This window comes from Scardinius erythrophthalmus (genome assembly GCF_964197995.2).
Source record: "Scardinius erythrophthalmus genome assembly, chromosome: 1".
Lineage (NCBI taxonomy): Eukaryota > Metazoa > Chordata > Actinopteri > Cypriniformes > Leuciscidae > Scardinius > Scardinius erythrophthalmus.
In genome coordinates, this window is record NC_138221.1 from 60,850,194 (window position 1) to 60,871,410 (window position 21,217).

Genomic DNA, 21,217 nt, shown 5'->3' on the forward strand with positions numbered 1-21,217 from the left:
GGTAAATTGTGCCAGTGATTTCTGAGACAAGGGGGCGGGCTCATTTTACTCAGACGACCAATCAGTCTCTCAGGATCATTGTGAAGCTATCAAGCTACTCCCTAGCAACCATTTAGAGCACCATAGCAACACAATATATGATATTTGTGATATTTGGCAATAGATGCCTGTTGACATAGCGCTGTCTGTCAATTATTTAACATATAAGAATAAAGTGACTAGGCCAATTTCTAAACATCCTATTGTGACATAGGCCACTTAAAAACGGAATAAAACTTCTCTTTAATAACATAGTGCAAACTCAAAACTGAAATCAGTGTTAGCTAAATTAAACAAATAGCAGGCAGGCCTGAGTCAAACAATGATGAGGCATGCCCATCTCCTCACTTCTCAAGATTATCCCCCGTGAGTATGTAGGTCTAGGTGGTCTGGATCTGGCACAACTTACCCCAGGCCCTTTGGCACAAATCACCCCAGACCCACAGGTTTGAAAAACTAGCATGATCCAGCAGTTAAGAGCTAACATCATACTATCTGTATAGACTCATTGTGTAGCGTACTAAAGCACTAAAACATGTGTGAAATGTTTTCAAACTTGTCTATAATTGTTCAGACACTACAATCAAAAAAACTTAATCATAGAAATTTTACTTTGAAAGGGAAAAAACAGTTTTTTTGCACTAAAATATGCAAAAAATAGGTAATAGGTAAACAGGTAATTTTAGATTATCTCTCATCTTTCTGGAGGTGATGATTGGCTGAAGCTTTGCCATTTTGACTTCGATCTGTTTTAACAGTAGTTGCTCGTTTTCCCCGCCGTGTTTCAGGTTTTTGTTGCCATTTTAAAGCATTTGAGATTATTATAGCTGAGCATCATAACATTTGCTGCACTTCTTTATATGTTTTCCCCTCTCCAATCCACTTTTTAATCAAATTACATCAATGTTTGGAACGGCCCATTTTACTTAGCAATTCAGAAGGAAATTTATTTTATATCAATGTGGGAAACATTTGCTTCCCTTCTTCCTTAATAAAGGACAGTTAATAACACCTGTTTATATATATATATATATATATATATATATATATATATATATATATATATATATATATATATATATATATATATATATAAATGTGGAATTTTTATGAGGAACATTATAAAATCATATCTCAAAGGGTAGTTGTTTAAAATTGTTAAGCACAATCGCCAAGCAACAATGCGTGAGAGTGGAATGGGATTGATTTAAAAAAATATATAAATAAATAAATAAAATAAAAACTATATGAATATTTGCAGTATTTGCAATATCGCAGAAAGCATCGTTTTTTTTTGTTTTTTTTTTTTGTCAGTTTTACTGAAAATATTTACTTAAACAAAAGACTTTTATTTTGAAGTGTGCATTTAGGGGGATTTTATTTTGAAAATGGATTTTCACAGGCGTTGTTGTTGTTTACACGTTTGATACGCAATCAGTATGCTATCTGAGTGAGATATACATTTAATCATAATTAAGCTAATCGTTCAAGCGTTTGGAACGTCACGACGTACATCAGTTCTTTTGGAACGTAATGACATTCAACACATTCTAGCTGGATGATTATTAAATGCTTGAGGAAGACATGTTAGCTAATGAGAGTAATGGTGCTGCTATCACATAGCCTTGTCAGCTCTCAACACGAGTATAAACAAATGAACTTCACTGTCTCCACGGTATTCATTCATAAGGTAACTTAAATAAGCATTTGCTAATAATACTGAGATCATAAGGGGTTATAACCAATAAAAACACGCCATGGCTCAAAGCTACCGCAGAGACCCACATCATGACTCCGTTTATAAACGACCTAGAGACCCCAGCAGTGACTTCAACAGCGATAAACGACACCGAGCAGCCGACGAAGCCCAGCACAGACCAGCCGAGACTCTGAGCGCTCACAGACAACTGTACGAGAGGAACTTCCCTCTCTACAAGCAGCCAGTGGAGGTGGGCTTCTTCTCGCTGGACTCTCACAGGGACTTCTTCAATGATCAGAGGAAGCTGAGATATTATGTTGAGCCCAGACGAAGCCCGGATTTTAATTTAAGGGACGGATACACCAACCGCTTCGTGAAAAGAGATGATGGCGTGAAAGAGAAGCTTGATCACATGCTGAAGTGGATTCTGGCCAACAGAGACAAGATCAAAACCAGAGACCAAACCTCATCCTCCAGCAGGTAACTAACATAGGCTACGTATTCTGCACACTATAAATATATTTTAAAGTTTTTAAGAATAACGGATAATTAAATACAGGCCCACATGAGCTCCGATGTCTAATATAAATACAAATATCACAAGTTATTAGAGGGTTATTCACCCAAAAATTAAAATTCTTCATCATTTATTCACCCTCATGTCGTTCCAAACCCCTAAGACTTTTCGTTCATCTTCGAAACACAAATTAAGTTATTTTTTAATAAAAATCTGAGCGATTTCTGTTCTCTCCGTTGAGAGCTTAGCAACTACCACTTTGATGCTTCAAAAAAGTTCATAAAGAGATCATGAAACTGATCCATATGAATTGAGCGGTTTAGTCCAAATATTTTGAAGAGACACGATCGCTTTATATTATGAACATTTAAGCTTCATATATAAGAATTTAAGCTTTAATTCACATAAACATTGATCAGCGAACATAAACAGAAGCTCAAACGTGCTGCGTAACACGAGAATGAACCTCATTGGTTCTTGCTGAAGCTCAAACGTGCTGCGTAACACGAGAATGAAGCTCATTGGTTCTTGCTGAAGCTCAAACGTGCTGCGTAACACGAGAATGAACCTCATTGGTTCTTGCTGAAGCTCAAAAGTGCTGCGTAACACTAGAATGAACCTCATTGGTTCTTACTGGTTCAAGCAAACATGCTTGAGCCTCCGTTTCCCACAACTGATGTATGAGTTGATTAATGTTTAAATGTGAATAAAAGCCTAAATTAAATATGTTCATCATTTAAAGTGATCGAGTCTCTTAAGTAAATTTGGACTAAACCGCTCAATTCATATGGATTAGTTTTATGATCTCTTTATGAACTTTTTGACTCGTCAAAGTGGTAGTTGCGTAGACTGTCAATGGAGGGATAGAAATCTCTCATATTTCATTAAAAAGATCTTCATTTGTGTTCCGAAGATGAACAAAAGTCTTATATGTTTGGAAAGATATGACATTATATATATCATTATCATACGTTTTTGGGGGGGCCGCATCACATGCCATTTTACAACCTAAACTAACACTGATCATTTTAATAACATATTGACCTTGACTCATAAGGTTCTGAAGTAATCCTCTCTATGATATAACTTACTGTTGTGCGTTTACTTTTCAATGTATTTTTGATTATAGATAAATGAGCATACCATTGCTCCCCGTTTGCTTGCGCTACACAGCAGAGTTATTATAGATAACTAAAACAAAACAAAAATGAATTACTTGAAATAAAATAAACATTAATATGAAATGAAAACATTAAAATCTAAATATTAATAAAAACTAACACTGCTGCACAGACGTCTTATTCCCGTCGTTGAGTTATCGAGCGTGTTTGCAGTGCTCTAGGTGTGGACTTTGTGACATGGAGAGGACACCTAACCAAGGTCCTGACCACCCCGTACGAGACTCAGGAGGGATGGATGCTGGCCGCCTCCAAGTTCAGAGGCACCATCTACATCAGTGAGGTGGAAACGGAGGCTGCCAGAGCGAATCGAGTGACCCGCTCGGAGCGGCAGGAGGAGATGATGTACTGGGGCTACAAGTTTGAGCAGTACACCTGTGCAGGTTTGAGCCCGTCCAGTGTTATCAGACTGCTGATGGTGAAGGATCTCGCCGCTGATCCACCACTGTGCTGTCTTTTAAGATGATGTCAATGGCACTCCAGACCCGGGGGGCGTCGTGAACACCAACGAGGCGTTCTGTACGGTGGTTCAGACCCGTTTGGCCGACCATAAGCTGCTCTTCTCCGGGGAGGTGGACTGCCGTGTCAGAGACGATGCTGTTCCGGCTCCGGGGTGTTATGTGGAGCTCAAGACCTCCGCCGAGATCTGCACCCCGAAACAGCGAAGTAACTTCCACAGGTGTGTTTTTCAGACCTGTACATCATTTGCTTTGTTCTGAAATGGGGATAAAATTTTGCAATTTCTTCTTGATTCAGTTTCACGAGGCAACATTTCTAAATGGGCAGATACATTTGTTAAAGTCCCCCTGTAGTTGAATGTAACTCTACACCCTTGCCTCATTTATATACGCGGTTCTATGAATATGCAAATGAGCCCCGCCTCCACTCACTCACACCAGCTCAGAGATCCACTGGTTGGCGATCACACGTTGATCTGGGGTGCGTTTCCCGAAAGCATCGTTGGCCAACTATGGTCGCAAGTTCCGTCGTTACCAATAGAGTTCAATGGACATTGCGATGAACTTGCGACCATAGTTGGCCAACGATGCTTTCGGGAAACAAACCCCTGATTGGTTACAGGGTAGTTTGTGACGTCAGAAACACCAGCGATTTCAAACCGTGTTTTTGAGACTGTCTTTGGTTCACTGCAGTTTTAAGGAGAAAATACTCAGCAATGGTGTCGACTTATGAATTTCCACATGGTTTGTCTTAAAGCATATTAAAAACACCACATAGACATATAAAAAACATTAAATGCTTAATTTTCACCACAGGGGGACTTTAAAGGTTTAGTTCACCAAAAAATAAAAATGTAGTCACCCTAATGTAGTTCCAAACCCGTAAGACTTTCGTTCATCTTTGGAACTCAAATGAAGATCTTAAATCTGAGAGATTTCTGTCCCTCCATTGACAGTCTATGCAACTACCACTTTCAAGCCCCAGAAAGCTAGTAAAGTCATCATTAAAGTAAATCCATGTGACTCCAGTGGTTTAACCTCAACTTTATGAAGTGACGCGAGTTCATTCTTTGTGTTAAGAAACATAACTTACCACTTTATTTACAAAATATTAATCTCCAACGCAAGTCAAATTTCCGTGTGTGATTTTGTCTGTTCAGACCAATGTGAAAAAAACAGCAGATAGGTTGAAATATAATGCAAACTCACTCTCAAAAGGCCCTATAACGATAACCATAACGATATAGACCTTATACGGCAGAGAAACAAGTGCGCAGCCATCTTTATAATCTTGTGTTTTAATGTCTGTTTTTGCAGTAGCTCTAAATATTTCCATCGCTGTTGAAGAGTGATTAGCTGGTGAAGTGGATTTACTTATTGTAGAGTTAACAAAAGTTATCATTGAAACGGATGTCATAACAAATGTCAGTAGACCAGGAAGATTTAACAACGGGCGTTTTCATTCATAAATCTGTAAGACCTTACCTTCATGCTGTGGAAATACAAACCGGAAGTAAGAAAACAACGAGTGCGGCGCTGAAAAGGGGCGGGGCTACATATGGTCTAACTTCTAAAAATTGTTCTAAACATAAAAGAATATTAGTAGTCCACACCAAAATTATTACGATAACAGCACCGAGTTACAATATCAGTGGAATCACTTTCAGAACGATTCTAGCTGATGAACGATAAAAACTGACAGCCAATCAGAATCAAACCTGCTTTAAAGGGCTCGAGCATTATAGTTATCTTTATAGTCATCGTTCTTAGTGTGATTAAGATAACAACTATAAAGTTTTAATCATTATAATTCTACGAGAATATGGAGGTCCACACCAACTACAACGATAACGACACAAAGGAACCACGATATAGTTGGAATCAATTTCAGAACTTTTTTTTTTTTACGGCTAATGAATGATAAAAACATTGACGGCCAATCAGAATTGACTGGATCATTTAAAGTGGCAGAATACGAAACGTCAGTGCTCATTTAATATCAAGCCAAATGTTCTCGTCCGCTGGTGTGAGAACGCTAAAATAGTTATAGTTACCATTCTTAGTGTGAATGAGCCTTAACACTAGGTGGCGCTTAAAAAGCAGTAAAAAAAATCGTCTGTTCGTGAGCAACACCAAGTCATAGTTTTATGTAACAGTGCAAATCTTATGTTGGCCAGTTTTGTTCGCAGTTCGATCAATGCAATCAGAACACCTCCACATAAAAAAGGTCACACTGACACTATGCAAATGTTTGTGTGTCGTTTAAACATGCATTAGCAGCCATTCGTCCAATTCAAATGTTTATCGCACCAAATCTTTGCACTGAACATTTAAATTGGTGCGAGTACGGACATTAAAGGTAAATCAGCATTTTGATTCATCATGTCATTCGAACACAAATTTCTTCACATTTCAATGAATATTAACACTGTTCTTTGCTGTGGTCAAATGCCACTTCAGTGTTCAGAGAGGGTTTTTTCTCAAGGGTTGAAAACATTTATGGGAAATGAATAATAAAAAGTTCTTAGAAACATGTGTTCCTCTTCTAGGTACAAGCTGCTGAAATGGTGGGCGCAGTCATTTCTTCCTGGAGTGCCACAGATAGTCGCTGGGTTTCGAGACCATGATGGGATAGTGGTGTCTATTGAGACCTTTCAAACCTCGAAAATATCACAACTGATCAAGGTTTGCTTAAAACAACCACGTATTAAAAGCTTCAAGTTCTGCTTGGTTTAGTCTAAAATTAGAGCTCTGTTTCAAACTAAATGTGAAGCCACAGAAATGGATATTTAGGAGTTTGTGGGAACCATTTTTATGTCATGTTTAATAGAATTGAAATATATAATTGCAGAAATTTCGACTTTTCCGGTTCCTTAGAAGGAAGCACATGTTGATTGTAGAACAATAAAGTGAGATGCTTTCATTTCTCCTGATTCCACAGAACGAGCAAAACTGCTGGAAGCCAACGGTCTGTATGAATTTCTGCAACGACTTCTTGTCCTTCGTCAAATCAGTGGTCAAAGAGGACGACCCAAGGTATTCCTGAAAATCAAGCCCCATCCTACAGTTTTTTTCTTTCCCAGATTGAGTATTGTACACAAGTAAAATGGGTATGACTTTAAAGCTACAATATGTAATTTTTTTTCGCCGCTAGGGGTCGCTAACCTCTTACAATAACACAGGCGTCATAAGTGGGATTATGGAACTTGTCGGTATGCCGACAAATCTAATAATGTTTATGGATGAGTGAATACATTGATGTGTTTAACAGGACTGAGGAATGAAGCGACGCGAGTGCTAATAAGAGACAGATATCAGTGCCACACACGAGTCCCGCGGATATAAAGGAATAAGGACATTTCATTCTACTGAACTAACTTACCCGCAAGTGCTGAATAATACTCACACAGGGTCAGTTTATTAGACGCATGAAACTCGTGAGGTAACGCAGCGCTGTTTCACTTGGTCTACAATATCACACTAAACTGCATTTGAGTGTGTTGAAAGTTATAATGTTATTCTAGGAGTTAGTTTGTTTGTCTTTATGAGACTAGCAGTGAGCTAGATCAACATTAGAATAACACACTGATCATATTCTAACATTTCATCATGTTGAGCTATTTAACATTGATTAGTTTTATGTACATTTGCTCATCTGTCTAATAAAGTACATACAAGAGTGGCATCTCTGTCAAGTCGAAGTTAGTCGCGGACGCTAGCTCTCGGCATCTCGAAAACGCCATGCTGATATTAATCCTCATTTTAGTTCTCCTTTTGTCCTGAAGTCTGCTTGCCATGGTCCATAATATTTGAATCAAACAACAACAGCGTGAGTGTGCCGCTAGACGTAACACAGTTGTCCACGTCTGTCGCCATGGTTACTATGGCAGTGCGAGTGGAAACCAGGGATAACGCGGATATTACGTCATTGACAGGCGACAAGTGGGATAGGGCGGCAGGGACGAGCCATTATTTAAAATTGGAATTTCTCCGAAATTAAAAATCTTTGGGAACTTTTGGGATATTTTAAAGGGGGGGTGAAACACTCAGTTTCAGTCAATCTCGTGTTAATCTTGAGTACCTGTAAAGTAGTGTTGCATCCTTCATATCTCCAAAAAGTCTTTAGTTTTATTATAATTATAAAAGAAAGATAGGCTGTACAGAGTCTTTCCAGAAAAAAAACAAGCGGCTGGACGCGTGCCGTGTGGGCGGAGCTAAAGCTGTGCTTACACGCCGATAGCTAACAACACACAGACATTTGAAGCAGTTTTACTCACCGCCTGCGGTTCCAACCACGACCGCGAACCTTTATCGTTGGGACTGCTCCTTCCTTAAGCATTAGACGATCTGCAAATCTGGCGTCAAACTGGGCCTTGTTTATAAAACAATCATCGTTGAAATGCAGGGAACAAACAAGAACACAACTCCGTTGATGCTCTGGAAAAACAAACTCCACGGGTTCCTTAACGCTGGGTTCTTTGGGAATCTGTGCAGGGTTGTCTTGCCCTGGCAACCAAAAACACACTTCTTTGGTGACATTGACTTCCCTAAAGCCGAGCAGGGCACTTTGATGGGCGAACTGCTTTCACTCTCTTCTCGCTCTGGTCTACGAGTCCGCGCGCGCGCCCGCACCCTTCCGGCAGAAGTGCCCTTAGGACCCGTATAAGGAAATTCCGCCCCATCTGACGTCACACATGCCCATACTCGAAAAAAACTTTCCGAAACTTGTGACAAACCGGAAGGAGCATTTTTGGCACAGAAATACTCCATCAAACGTACAACTTTATTTTTGAAACTTTGTCCATGTTTAGCATGGGAATCCAACTCTTTAACAGTGTAAAAAACTCAGTATGCATGAAATAGCATTTCACCCCCCCTTTAAGTACACAACTGCAGGAAATATATCACACTGTGCAAGTGATTTTTGGATATTTTATTACAAAAAAATCTCACATGTTGTAGCTTTAACGACTCGACTGTGACATACTGTGGTGTTTTTCAGACTGGTGTACCTGTTGGAATGGGAGCCACACAGAGATGTGACCTACACCGTCCACAGAGACTCTCCGTTCACTTTCTTACCAGAGTGGTTCGTGAAGGACACGAGGAGCCATCGTTCATCTCACCACTGACACACTGACCTAAGGAGATCTGTCATCTGTACCTATCATACACATACTGTATCGGTGCTGTGCACAGCTTGGCATTGCTTGTGTTTTCTGGATTAAGTTTGGATCCTTAAAAAGGACGGTTTTTAACCAACATTAACTTGATGTCCATGTGCACTGTTCATGTTTTTTTTTTTTATATTGGGATTTTATTTTAGCCTTTGTTGTTATGATGACTTCAAAATGTCCATAAATATGTACATTTTCTCTGTTAAATGTTCAAGTCACAATTGTTTTTAAATCACTTTAATATTTCTATAAAATGACACTTTGGGTCCTTATTCAGGAAACACAAGTTCATTCAATTTTGTGACATTTTAAGAATGATTTTTCAAACGATGAATGCAACCCTATGACTCTAGAAATATCCAACTTCGTATTATTTTGTAGAGATTTTGCACTTGACATGCTGAAGAAAATTACAGTGGCTGCAAATTAAGAATTTGTTCTAAAGACATAATTTGTGACCATGGTTTATTAATTCGTTCCCTCATTTTAGTTAAATTGTGGCCATGGTATACCAACAAAGTCATGGGGACAAATTCTTAATTTGTGGCCACGATATCTTGTAATGTGAGGGTCTCTGTACTTTTGTGTTAAGATTTGTAATATTATCTCAGAGAAATCACTACTGAGAGGTCTTTGTCCAAAGCTTTTATTAGCATTCACTTAAAAGTTTGCGATTCATTTAAACATGCCACAAATACAGTTAAATAACAGAGGTTATACAAATGAAGTACAAAATATGTGCTATAAATTTTGAAATAAAGAAACGCAAGTACAAAGTCTTAGTTGCAAGTTCATTATGTAAACTCTTTTAGTTATATGTATGGTGTAAGGTCCACAAGACGAACCAGTTTCATTGACACAGCAGGTAAAACGTCTGTAAACCCTCAAAAATGCATATTTAAGACAAGTATGGTGTGAATAAATTCACATTGACCTCAAGCTCAGGGTTACGCTGAGTTGTGTATTTTTTTAATGCCTTTCATGAAGGCTATTTTGTGCTAAATATATTTTAAGTTAGAGATGCGCGATTCTGGATAAATTGAGAGTCGCGATTTTTTTATTTTTTAACAAAAAAAAAAGTAATTTACTAGAGATTCTGACACAATTTTAATCGGTTTGAGTGAATAATTCAACGACTCACTCGCAGACTTGTTTGATGAATCTGCGTTTTGAATGATTATAACAGTCATTTGCCTCCATCTACTGGTGTAACAATGTATACAGTCTTTAAGTGCAAAGTTACTTTCAAAAGCTTATGTGATAACTGAATATTTGTAACAGAAATAATGATACTGTTTGTGACGCCGTTTCACACCTGTACATGCCAACTGCTCTCTTCGGCTCAGTGGCAGCGCCAACACAGATCTGAACGTTCGCTGTGATCGCACTGGTCAAAGGTTTAATAGTCATAGCCTAATCGTTTTCAAGATTGCGATCTTTTAACGATTAATTGTGCAGCTCTATTTTAAGAGTTCTTAAATATAACTGGATGTACTCAAAATCCAATAAAGATCTTGAATAGAATAATGAAATAATGAAATCAGCTAACCCAATCCCAAAAAGACAAACATCCTCTACATTAATGATTCTCAACCGGTTTTGCTCCAGGACCCAAATTTTGCATCGGAAAACACCAAATTGTTCATTGTACAAAAGTAAAAAAAAAAAAAGAAAAACAGGCTTTGTGAATATTTTCAGAATCAGTAACATTGATTTTGGCAGATCAGAGGACACTTAAAAGCTCTGATCAGCTCCAGATTTTGAAACAAATTTGATTCCAAAGACGACTGCCTGGTTTGTCACGTCACATCACTTAATAAGCTCTTATACTGCATTTATTAAAGCACTATACCATTTGTGCCAAAGGTATTATTAATAGATCTCAATTCGCATGGCAGATGTCTCTAATTCAAACGTTCAGACACTCTCCAGTTACCCACTCTTGTCTACTGTAAGACAAATTTCACTCAAAATTGAAAACTCTGTCATCATTTACTCACCCTCATGTACTTATTAACTCCTATTCTTATTGTGAAACTCTTTTTATACTAAAACCACTCCCTAAAAGTTACATTCAAGGTCTTCTGAACTATTGCTGTCCGCCATCCCTCTCAAATTGTATTCACGCCTACACATTTAAACTGCCGGTTTGGAACAATGTTACTTTAGAATTATTTGTATACTACTAGTTTTAGTCATTTTATTATGTGCTTCTGTCTTTTTTTATTTCTATTTAGCTTTATGTCTAAGTTTTAATTTAATTTTAGCATTTGATGTATTAGTTGCCTTTTTAAGTTTTTCATCAGATTTTTAGATTTAATTTCATCCTCATTTCAATCAACTTAATTTTCACAGACTGCGATGATGCATTTCCAGCTATCAACATCCAGTAAAGATTTTTAATATTTTCAATTTTTAAAAGTGCCCCTGTAGTCAATAATTGTATCCCTTAAAACTCATCTTTGATCACCAAAATGACAAAATTCCTTGGAAAAAAAGTTCTTCATGCCTTAAAATAGCTTGAATGTAAATCTACACCCTTGCCTCATTTAGTATACGCGGTTCTATGAATATGTAAATTAGTTTAGTTTAAGGTATTAGTTATAATACATAATAGTTATATCGTAATACAATGGCAAATTTGACATCTTACTCTTTTCTGAACTTAACATCTCAATATTTTTCCCTCTTTTGGAGAGTTGTAGGCAAGCTATAATAGGCAAATGTGAATAAAAATGGAGTGAGTAAATGACAGGATTTTAATTTTGCTATTAACAATCACCTTTAAATTCAGAAACACTCACAAGCGAATGTCATTATTTGCTTTGGGTTAAGATGTTATAAAAGACTTTTCTGTGGCACAAGAAGTTTCACATCAGTAAACCTCTACTTTTCTCTTAAGATTCTGATCAAATAAACTTGATCATGTAAACTTTTTTTTTTTTTCTTTAAGCAATAAGTTAAAAACTAAAGCCTTGCTTTGACCTGACCCGTGTTAAGGCGGGACTGAACCTTACCCGGATGAGCCCATGTTAGTGGAGCAGTGCCTGATGGGATATGTGGAGCTCGTCCTGAGGGTGTGTTAGAGAGGTAGTCGTGAATGAAGGCTCCAGTGTGTCAGTGCTTGAGTTTCCTCTGAAGGCCCATGAGTCTGAAGGTGGCAGCAGTGATCTTCTCGTACACCACGAACATGAGGGCCGCCGTCAGCACCGTCTGCAGCAGCTTCGCCTCCAGACCTTTGTACAAACCCAGCAGCCCGTGTCTCCTGGGAACAGAGGGCGGAGAACTCTTGAGAAACTAGCACACATCAAAATAAAAAATACTATTCTGCTCCTTAAACCAGTAATTATGATGATGTTATTATGGCTGGTGACCAATAAATGGAAGAGATTTTTTTAATGCTAAGCATTGTACATCATTATATTAAAATACCATAAATTAACCAATTGAATGAGATTTTCATTTTGAGCTCCGCTAAAATATGTTTTTAAAGATAGTGCTAGGTGATGACAAAAGAAATGTAAGCGTAAAAACAGGCAGGATTGATTCAATAAAAATGTTTTGTTTTTTTTAAATCAATAATACTGGTTGATAACAGTTAATATTAAAGTTATTATTAATAGTCTGAATTTGAATGATTTCAAATATATTGTCTATATAGTTTTCATTAATTTTAGATTTTATTTATTTTTCATGTTTTTGAAAGAGTCTCTTCTGCTCATTTATTTGATCAAAAATACAAAAAAACAGCAATATTGTGAAATGGTATTATAATTTAAAATAACTTTTCTGTTTTTATATATGTTAAAATGGCTATGTTTGCATGCACAACTTTAGTTTCAGTCGGACTGAATTCATCCCGACTGATGGATCTGAACGAAGTGTTTACATGAACGCTACACATGTGATCGGGTTGATGTTTATATGTCACAAGCTTCAAATCGGATAATATTTTTTGACATGCACACACTGCACAAATTTACAGAGTTTCCCGCTGTTTGAACATAATAACTATTCTCCAACATTGGTTCTTTATTTGTTTTAAACAGCAGACTTAATATTTATCCATTTCTGATCATAATTTGATTTTGGAGACAATGAGTTCTTTAAAAACATTAAAAATATTACCGATCCAAAACTTTTGACTGGTAGCGTACTTATTCAATATATATAGGAAAAATAAAGTTTTTATTAATAGTCTGACATTTTTTTTTATATATTTTTAATTTGAATGTTTTCATTTAAATTCTGTTTTAATGTTTTAATTTCAGTTTATGTAAATTAGCTTTAACTAAATGCAAAATGATTTCTTGGCAACTAGATATAAAACATACATATATATATATATATATATATATATATATATATATATATATATATATATATATATATATATATAGTAAACTTTTTATTATTTGAAGTACCAGAAATGCTTTAGTTTTAGTTAACTATAATAGCCCTGAAACTGAGCATTAAACTACAGTTGACTTACTTGATCCGGTCCATGAGCAGAGACACCACGTTCCTCAGGCTGCCCACTAGACCCCCTTTACCGTCTGATTTATACTGGCCAAACTGCAGAGGAAGCAACAGCACATATTACACACAGTGACTGCTTTAAAACGAGCAATACTGTGTCTAACAGCGTCAAGTGCCCCTATTATGCTATTCCAATAGTTCCTAAAGTTGTTTTGGAGTCTCCTACAATAGGTTTACATGCATTCAAGCTCGAAAACCACTAAAGCCAATGAAGACCATAGACTGGCATTATGCAAATCTGTTACAAACCTACATAGGTGCAGCGGGAAGAGAGACTGGAATCACTGACGACTCGTTTCAGAATCGCTTCCTTTTTTTTGGAAGATAATAACTTTGCAGACCTTTTCCGTTCACAAACAGCAATATTACACACTGCATGAAAGGTAATCATGCAGTGATAGGGGTGGTGATGGCGCAGTGGATAAGACACATGCCTTTGGTGTGAGAGACCCGGGTTCGAATCCACTGTGAGACACCAATGTGTCCCTGAGCAAGACACTTAACCCCTAGTTGCTCCAGAGGCGTGCGACCTCTGACCTCTGACATGTATAGCAACTGTAAGTCGCTTTGGATAAAAGCGTCAGCTAAATGAATAAATATAAATGTAAATGTAATATCTGAAAAAGCACAATAGGAGCACTTTAATGCAGTCGTGTTGGTGATGTTACCCTCAGAATGGCCTGAACCGTTTGCAGAGGATACGTTGCGGACGTTGCAACAGCTTTGGCGACGGCACCGATGAGAAAGATCTCAAGGGATGAGATCTGCCCAGAAACATGAAACATTGGAGTTATCTCACAAACTGATAAATGAAGGATGGCATTTTGCTGTCCCTCACCTTCCGGCCTCCACGTCCTGCTCTTCGTTTCATGGCCTCGTAGAACATGAACTGCACAGCGGGGTTGAACACCAGCACGAGAGACGGCAGCGTCCCGTTCCACAGCGCTCCCACTCCCTCGCTGGATATTATCTGGGAGAAGGCGTCTGTGGGGGGAGGGCAACAAAATGATCCCTTTATTGGTGACACTGCAGACCTATTTTTCTTATTACTGATATTATTGCTTTACACCACTGCGTTTTTGTGTGTTCAAAATTGACAATTAATAGTTTTATTATTTGATTTTTTTGTAAATATTCACCCCATTCTTGCAAACATTTCCTGTACTTCTTACTTTCTTCCTTAAATATTTTATAAAATCAGTTTTGTTTTGTTTTTCCCCAAATTACGTTTAATTATTTATTTATTTTTTCCAAATTTTAATGTTTCTGTATTACATTTTAATAATTAAATTAAATGTTAGTAATCAAAAATCATATCTAATTAATTGAAATCATTAAACTTGTACCATTTAACATTTAAAAATTACATTTTAGGCCATTATTAAATAAGTTAAATTTTTCCCAACTTCCATTTAATTTCCCCCAAATTATCTAATCAATTGAATTCGTTAAAACTTTAAATTATTTTTTTTTTTACATTTTTATAAGGCCCTTTGAAATGTCTGTTCTGGATGTAAATTTTTTATTAATCTTTTAAATTGTAACCAAATAAAAACATAACTATTGTTTGACAAAACAAAGTGCTGCACAACAGAGATTTACTGTAAATAAAAATGCTCCATGTTTTAAAATGAAAACATGGGAGAAAATTGTGTGATATTCCATAAAATAAATTGTAATAATGTCGTTATTATTAGTTTGAGAAGTACATTTTACTGTACATTACTAATATATTTCTGTCACAATTTCTTCCATTTCAAGTGAACTTTTATTTTGAAGGGTTGTCGTGAAGACGATAGCAGCTCTGCAGATGAAGGTCATGTGTTCGTGACCTTATATAGTTATCACGTGACATATTAATTGCACAGCCGTTCCTTTGATTTATTCATCTTAAATTTCATGTTATACTGTAAATTAATTGTTTTTGACTGGATCCCAGAGTTTCGCTGCGTTTTTCACACTGCAGAAATCATAGAGCCTAGAGATCTAAAAATAAGTGCAGCATGAATATCACAAAAGATGATCAGATCAAGCTTTATATTTGGGAGGAAGATGCATGAAACTAACAAACGTGCTTTACTGAACATTGGTTTGGAGTGTAAACCTCATCGGATAAATGAGTGTGTGAGCGGTTCTGACCAAATATGCCCTTATAGTGGGTCTGATGGAGCTCTTCGTTCCTGAACTTTGCCCCCTGAAGCTTCAGTCGTGTGTTCACCACCCACATGGGAGTCGTCAGGAGCACATTAACAGCGCCTAAATCACGACATTAAACAGCAGGAAGAAGAAAACAGTGGACGTTATCACATCAATGACTGATTAGGTAAATTAATATTTACAATGTAAAAATAACATTGAAAAGTAACGACAGAAACAACCTAAAAACCAAAAACTAATTGCGATATTTCTGATAAAAATTACAAATGTGATTTAAACATTTTTTTATATATTATTATATTTCAATATGGCAATATAATAATAATTATTATTATTATTATTATAAAATAAAATTTACTAAATAAACTAAAAATAAATATTACTATTGTATATTTCATTGTAAAATAAAAGTATTTTAGAAATAATGTAATAATTTTATTTTACATTACAACCAGTGTTATTTAACTTTTATTATATTATAGTTTTTATGAACATTTTAAATAGCTTGTATTTTGATATTTTTGTTTTTTATGTGAATTTTAGTTTCATTTTCAAATATTGAAATAGTTTCAAATATTGCTATCTAGGTTTAATTTACTTTTATTTCAATTTTAGTTTCTATTTAATTCTAGGTTGTACATTTAGTGCTTCAGCTTAAACTTAGTTTATTGCCAAGGCAACATTTCTAATTTCCGTTTAAAGTTTTTCAACTAAGATTTATATTTTAAATCATTTCGTTTTCGTTTCATTTAACAGAAATGTTTTAGTTAACAATAACAGTGATTACAACTGGAAAATTCTAATACTAATATTTATGTCTTAATAATTTTCCAGCAGTAAACCATCAAACCTTTATTTTGACAGATAACCGCAGGGAGACTTTTACTCTGAAATACGCAGCTCATTTATTTATATAATTGAATCCCAGCCTCTGCTATCTCTGATAATGGCGCAGCTCTACCTCCAGAACACCGTAGTAATAGCAAAACAAACATGGTGGTAGGAGAGAAACACTGTGAAACTGAGATGAAGAGATCGACTGTGGAGAGGTTCAGCACAACATTTCAGTACCTGATATGAAGCCCATGAGCAAATCTGTGGCAGGCTTGGGCCGGTCCGAGACCATCACTCTCTTCAGGGTGTTGAATGTGTAGAAGTAGACAAAGTTAGAGCAGCACAGGCTAGAAATGACCGGAAACCAGCCTCGATACAGGGACAGTCTGCAACACGATGAAATGACATCTTGAAATAAGCAGCCTGGCATATCCAACTCAAAGTCTGACCACATCAAATGGACTTTTGTTTCGTTTTTTTCCCAAACCTAATTCCAAGGGCGTTCATATGTGGTTTAATGTGGCATATGTGGCAGTGAGCGATTTCTGAGAAACACTGTTGATATCTGAAATCAGCCCAAATAAACACACCCCTCCCTTCATTGCTCCGCCCCCAAAACAGCATGAACACACAATGCAGAAGTGGATGTCTCTTTCTCTAGCTAAAACTGAGTAAAACAATGCTTCACGAAAAGCAAAGCGAAGATGGTGAACGAACAGCAAGGAAGCACAAAAAATGAACATACAGTACACAAGCGTTTATTCAAGCAAGAGTTGGTAGTTAGTCGCCACCAGAATGACACTCAAAACTGTCCTGTTACTAGAGCTCACATTACTAAAACAGCATATCCTGGTTCTGTAAAACACAGCAAGCCAATGTTACTCACGTACGGAGCAGACACAACACAACACCAGCGTTTGTTTTCAGGCCTTCCCGCTTGGGTCTCTCCAGCGCTGGAACGCTTTTCTAATATTAATGCAGGTCCTAAAGCTCTTGTCTGATCTTATTTCTTTTTTTTCTCCAGTGATATTCCTCTGAGCTTTTCTCTTTTGTAATGTCTCTCAGCCATCTCTCTTTCTACAGTTTTTCTTCTAATCTCCCTCTTGCTCATTCTCTCTACTCCCCCATTATGAGTGACACGCCCCTACTGCTGATTGGCTCGCTCACTCACTCTCTCTATCCTCACCATTATGAGTGGACACGCCCCCTACTGCTGATTGGCTCACTCTCCCTCTCCTCCCCATCATGAGTGGATATGCCCCCTACTGCTGATTGGCTTGCTCACTCTATCCTCCCCATTATAAGTGGACACACCCCCTACTGCTGATTGGCTCACTCTCCCTCTCCTCCCCATTATAAGTGGACACACCCCCTACTGCTGATTGGCTTGCTCACACTATCCTCCCCCATCATGAGTGGATACGCCCCCTACTGCTGATTGGCTCGCTCACTCACTCTCTCTATCCTCCCCCATCATGAGTGGATACGCCCCCTACTGCTGATTGGCTTGCTCACTCTATCCTCCCCATTATAAGTGGACACACCCCCTACTGCTGATTGGCTCACTCTCTCTCTCTCCTCCCCATTATAAGTGGACACACCCCCTACTGCTGATTGGCTCACTCTCCCTCTCCTCCCCATTATAAGTGGACACACCCCCTACTGCTGATTGGCTTGCTCACTCTATCCTCCCCCATCATGAGTGGATACGCCCCCTACTGCTGATTGGCTCACTCTCTCTCTCTCCTCCCCATTATAAGTGGACACACCCCCTACTGCTGATTGGCTCACTCTCCCTCTCCTCCCCATTATAAGTGGACACACCCCCTACTGCTGATTGGCTTGCTCACTCTATCCTCCCCCATCATGAGTGGATACGCCCCCTACTGCTGATTGGCTCACTCTCTCTCTCTCCTCCCCATTATAAGTGGACACACCCCCTACTGCTGATTGGCTCACTCTCTTTCTCTCCAGCGTTTCTCAGAAATCACTTGCTGCACCTTTAAAAGGGTGTATGTAACAAATTGTGCAGTAGTGTCTACAAATGTTCATGAGTTCCTTCATTCTCATTCAACCCTCTTTTTAACAATATATAATGTGGGGCATTTGCAATTTAATGAATAAAGTGAATAAGTGACTGAGCCAGTGGTTTTGAACACAGCATATGTTTTAAATGTTCTCTCTCAGCATTGAGAGTCTCAGCACTGTGTCAAGAGGTCATGACACAGTGCTGTGTCGCGAACACTGAACACACAGTAACTCACATGCCTTCCTCCTTCGCGATCTCAGCCAGGATAATGGGGGTGGACTGGGACTTCCGGTTCTCATCCACTGAAACCAACGACAGATGTCAAATATATAATCATTCCTCATGCCTTTTCATTATTGAGAGGGTGAGACACGTGCAACATTTATACTTAAAAATGTACACATTTTTGACGAAATATACAAAATATTTGCATGTGTTCATATTTGAGACATTAGGCTTTTATGGCTCATTTAGTATGATACATGAATGCTTAGTTTTATGATCAAAGCTCTGTAGTTTTAAAACATGAAACATAATACAATGATGATTGAGTGATGGACAAATAAACCTTCCTCAAAAGCCTGATGGATCATATTTTAACATGTTTTTTTCTATAAAATGAAGTATGAATCAAATAAAGCTATGTTTCTTTAGTCACAGTGAGTGTTCATCTTGAAATATTATTAACAACATAAAAGTTATTCTGGCCTTTACTTTATAAAAATCAGTAAAGATTCCACAGCCGAAAGACGTGTAAACCATGAGCCGAAGGTGGATATTTATACGATAAAACAGTATAAACGATCGATTAGACGACAGAAGGCTTGTGGTAGATTGTGCAACAGGTTTTTCAATAAAGTTTGTATCATGATGAAAATTTAGAGCCTTAGAATTTTGCGTATCAAATATGATACAGTAGGATTTCAAGAGATCAATTTATAGATACTATACACACATTTCTAGCTTAATAAACAGTAAACTAAAGCACAGTTTAACTAGGAAGTTTGTATTCACTAAAACAATTTCCATGACATTGTTTTAAATTTCATAATGCCCATGATTATTTTAGATTGTACTACTTTACTCCATTTAAATACAAAACAAAGAAAATTCCCGTTACACAAATGATTAAACTACATAGTAATACTATTTTTTCACTGAGAAACACTGAGTAAATGATGCTTGAGAAGAATAACTGACCCTGAAGTCTGATCCTGGCTGTGTCCAGAGGGAAAAACACTGTCATGGCTGTCACACTGCCCTGCAAGGCAATAAAACACAGTTTAACAAACATCCCACATTCAGGATATCATTTCATCACTGGGAAAGACACTAATATAATATAAGCTACAGTTGTTGTCAGTGTGGTGTTGTCTCACCATTGCACCTGCCACCGCATGCACAAGTGTCTCGTACGACAGCAGGGCGACTGATCTGCTGCTGTCTGACATCTCGCTTTTACTCTCTCCTCAGTCCAAAAATCGTGGCTTTATGTAAATTAGCTGACAGTCATATCTAATAACTCATATTCATTGTCGGGTGCAGAATCACGTTCGACTTCCGCGTTCGAAACACTCGCTCGCTTCTGTGGCGGATGATCTTCTGGATCCCGCTGCTCTTTAGCGCCCCGAGCGGCGGGGTAGTGCACTGCAGTCACAGGCTTGTGAACCGGAAATCAGAATCCGCCTTTCCGGACAATAATCACACCTCAATATTACGGTATTATTTAGGACTATTATTATTTTAGAAGTTATTGAGACCACAGCTGATATCTTTGGTCTCTTATTCTCACTAACTATATATATCTTTGTGGAAATTGTGATACACTACCATTCAAAGGTTTAGGTAGTAACCCTCACGCAAAAATAAGTTTAATCAAGTGTGCTATTATTATACTTCTTTTAATCTAAAAATAAGTATACTTTCAGTCTACTTTTGGTATTTTAAGCTGACATCAGCCTATGTTACGAGTAGGCCTAACAGTTACCCTATAACCATAACCCTAACTACATGTAGCCTACTATAAATGTTACTCAGTACTTACAGTAACAATGTAACTATATCTTAAAATAAAGTGTAACCCTACTTTTTATGTAGCTACTTCACAGAAATATAAGTAGTACTGACAGAAAAGTCTAAGTATGTTTGGTCTATACTTGTACTCAATCTTTTGATCTTGTAGGCTAGTAGTGTTTACACGATTTGAGTAACCTTTTAAATACTTTTTTACCCACATAGTTTTGCATACTGAGTACGTTAATTGTTGTGTAGTCCACTGGTTGTGTCCATAGGAATTTACTTAAAATCAACTTAAGTACAGTTAGTTAAAGGTATATTTCAAGTATAAAAGTTAATACCTAAATAGGGACAAAATTGTATACATAGTGCACAAATAATATGTAAACAGTAAACTAAAAGTATGATGTTAAGTTCACTTAAAGAAAACTTAAAAGTATAAAACTACTAGTTGTTTACTGAGAGTATACTTGTCACGGGTGGTTGCAGGAAGGCAGACGGAGACGAGGATATAATTCCAGAACGAAGGTTTATTGGTAATTAAACAGGACGGCAGAACAGGAAGCAACACACA

General features: G+C 37.3%; 2 protein-coding genes across 2 annotated transcripts; one reads left to right on the forward strand and one right to left on the reverse strand.

Moving 5' to 3' along the window:
- Positions 1–1,435: 1,435 nt before the first annotated feature.
- Positions 1,436–10,005, forward strand: dxo (decapping exoribonuclease). Its single transcript, XM_081369686.1, has 6 exons — positions 1,436–2,218; positions 3,590–3,816; positions 3,896–4,112; positions 6,441–6,576; positions 6,833–6,927; positions 8,894–10,005. The coding sequence occupies exons 1-6, from the start codon at positions 1,797–1,799 to the stop codon at positions 9,021–9,023; spliced, it is 1,227 nt and encodes a 408-aa protein (XP_081225812.1). The 5' UTR covers positions 1,436–1,796; the 3' UTR covers positions 9,024–10,005.
- On the reverse strand, positions 9,699–20,256 carry slc25a17l (solute carrier family 25 member 17-like). Its single transcript, XM_081369697.1, has 9 exons — positions 20,007–20,256; positions 19,828–19,888; positions 18,863–18,929; positions 16,836–16,984; positions 15,747–15,863; positions 14,446–14,591; positions 14,276–14,371; positions 13,561–13,643; positions 9,699–12,333 (listed from the first exon to the last, which is right to left on the reverse strand). Exons 1-9 carry the CDS (start codon positions 20,076–20,078, stop codon positions 12,186–12,188), a joined length of 939 nt encoding a protein of 312 aa, XP_081225823.1. The 5' UTR covers positions 20,079–20,256; the 3' UTR covers positions 9,699–12,185.
- Positions 20,257–21,217: the final 961 nt, after the last annotated feature.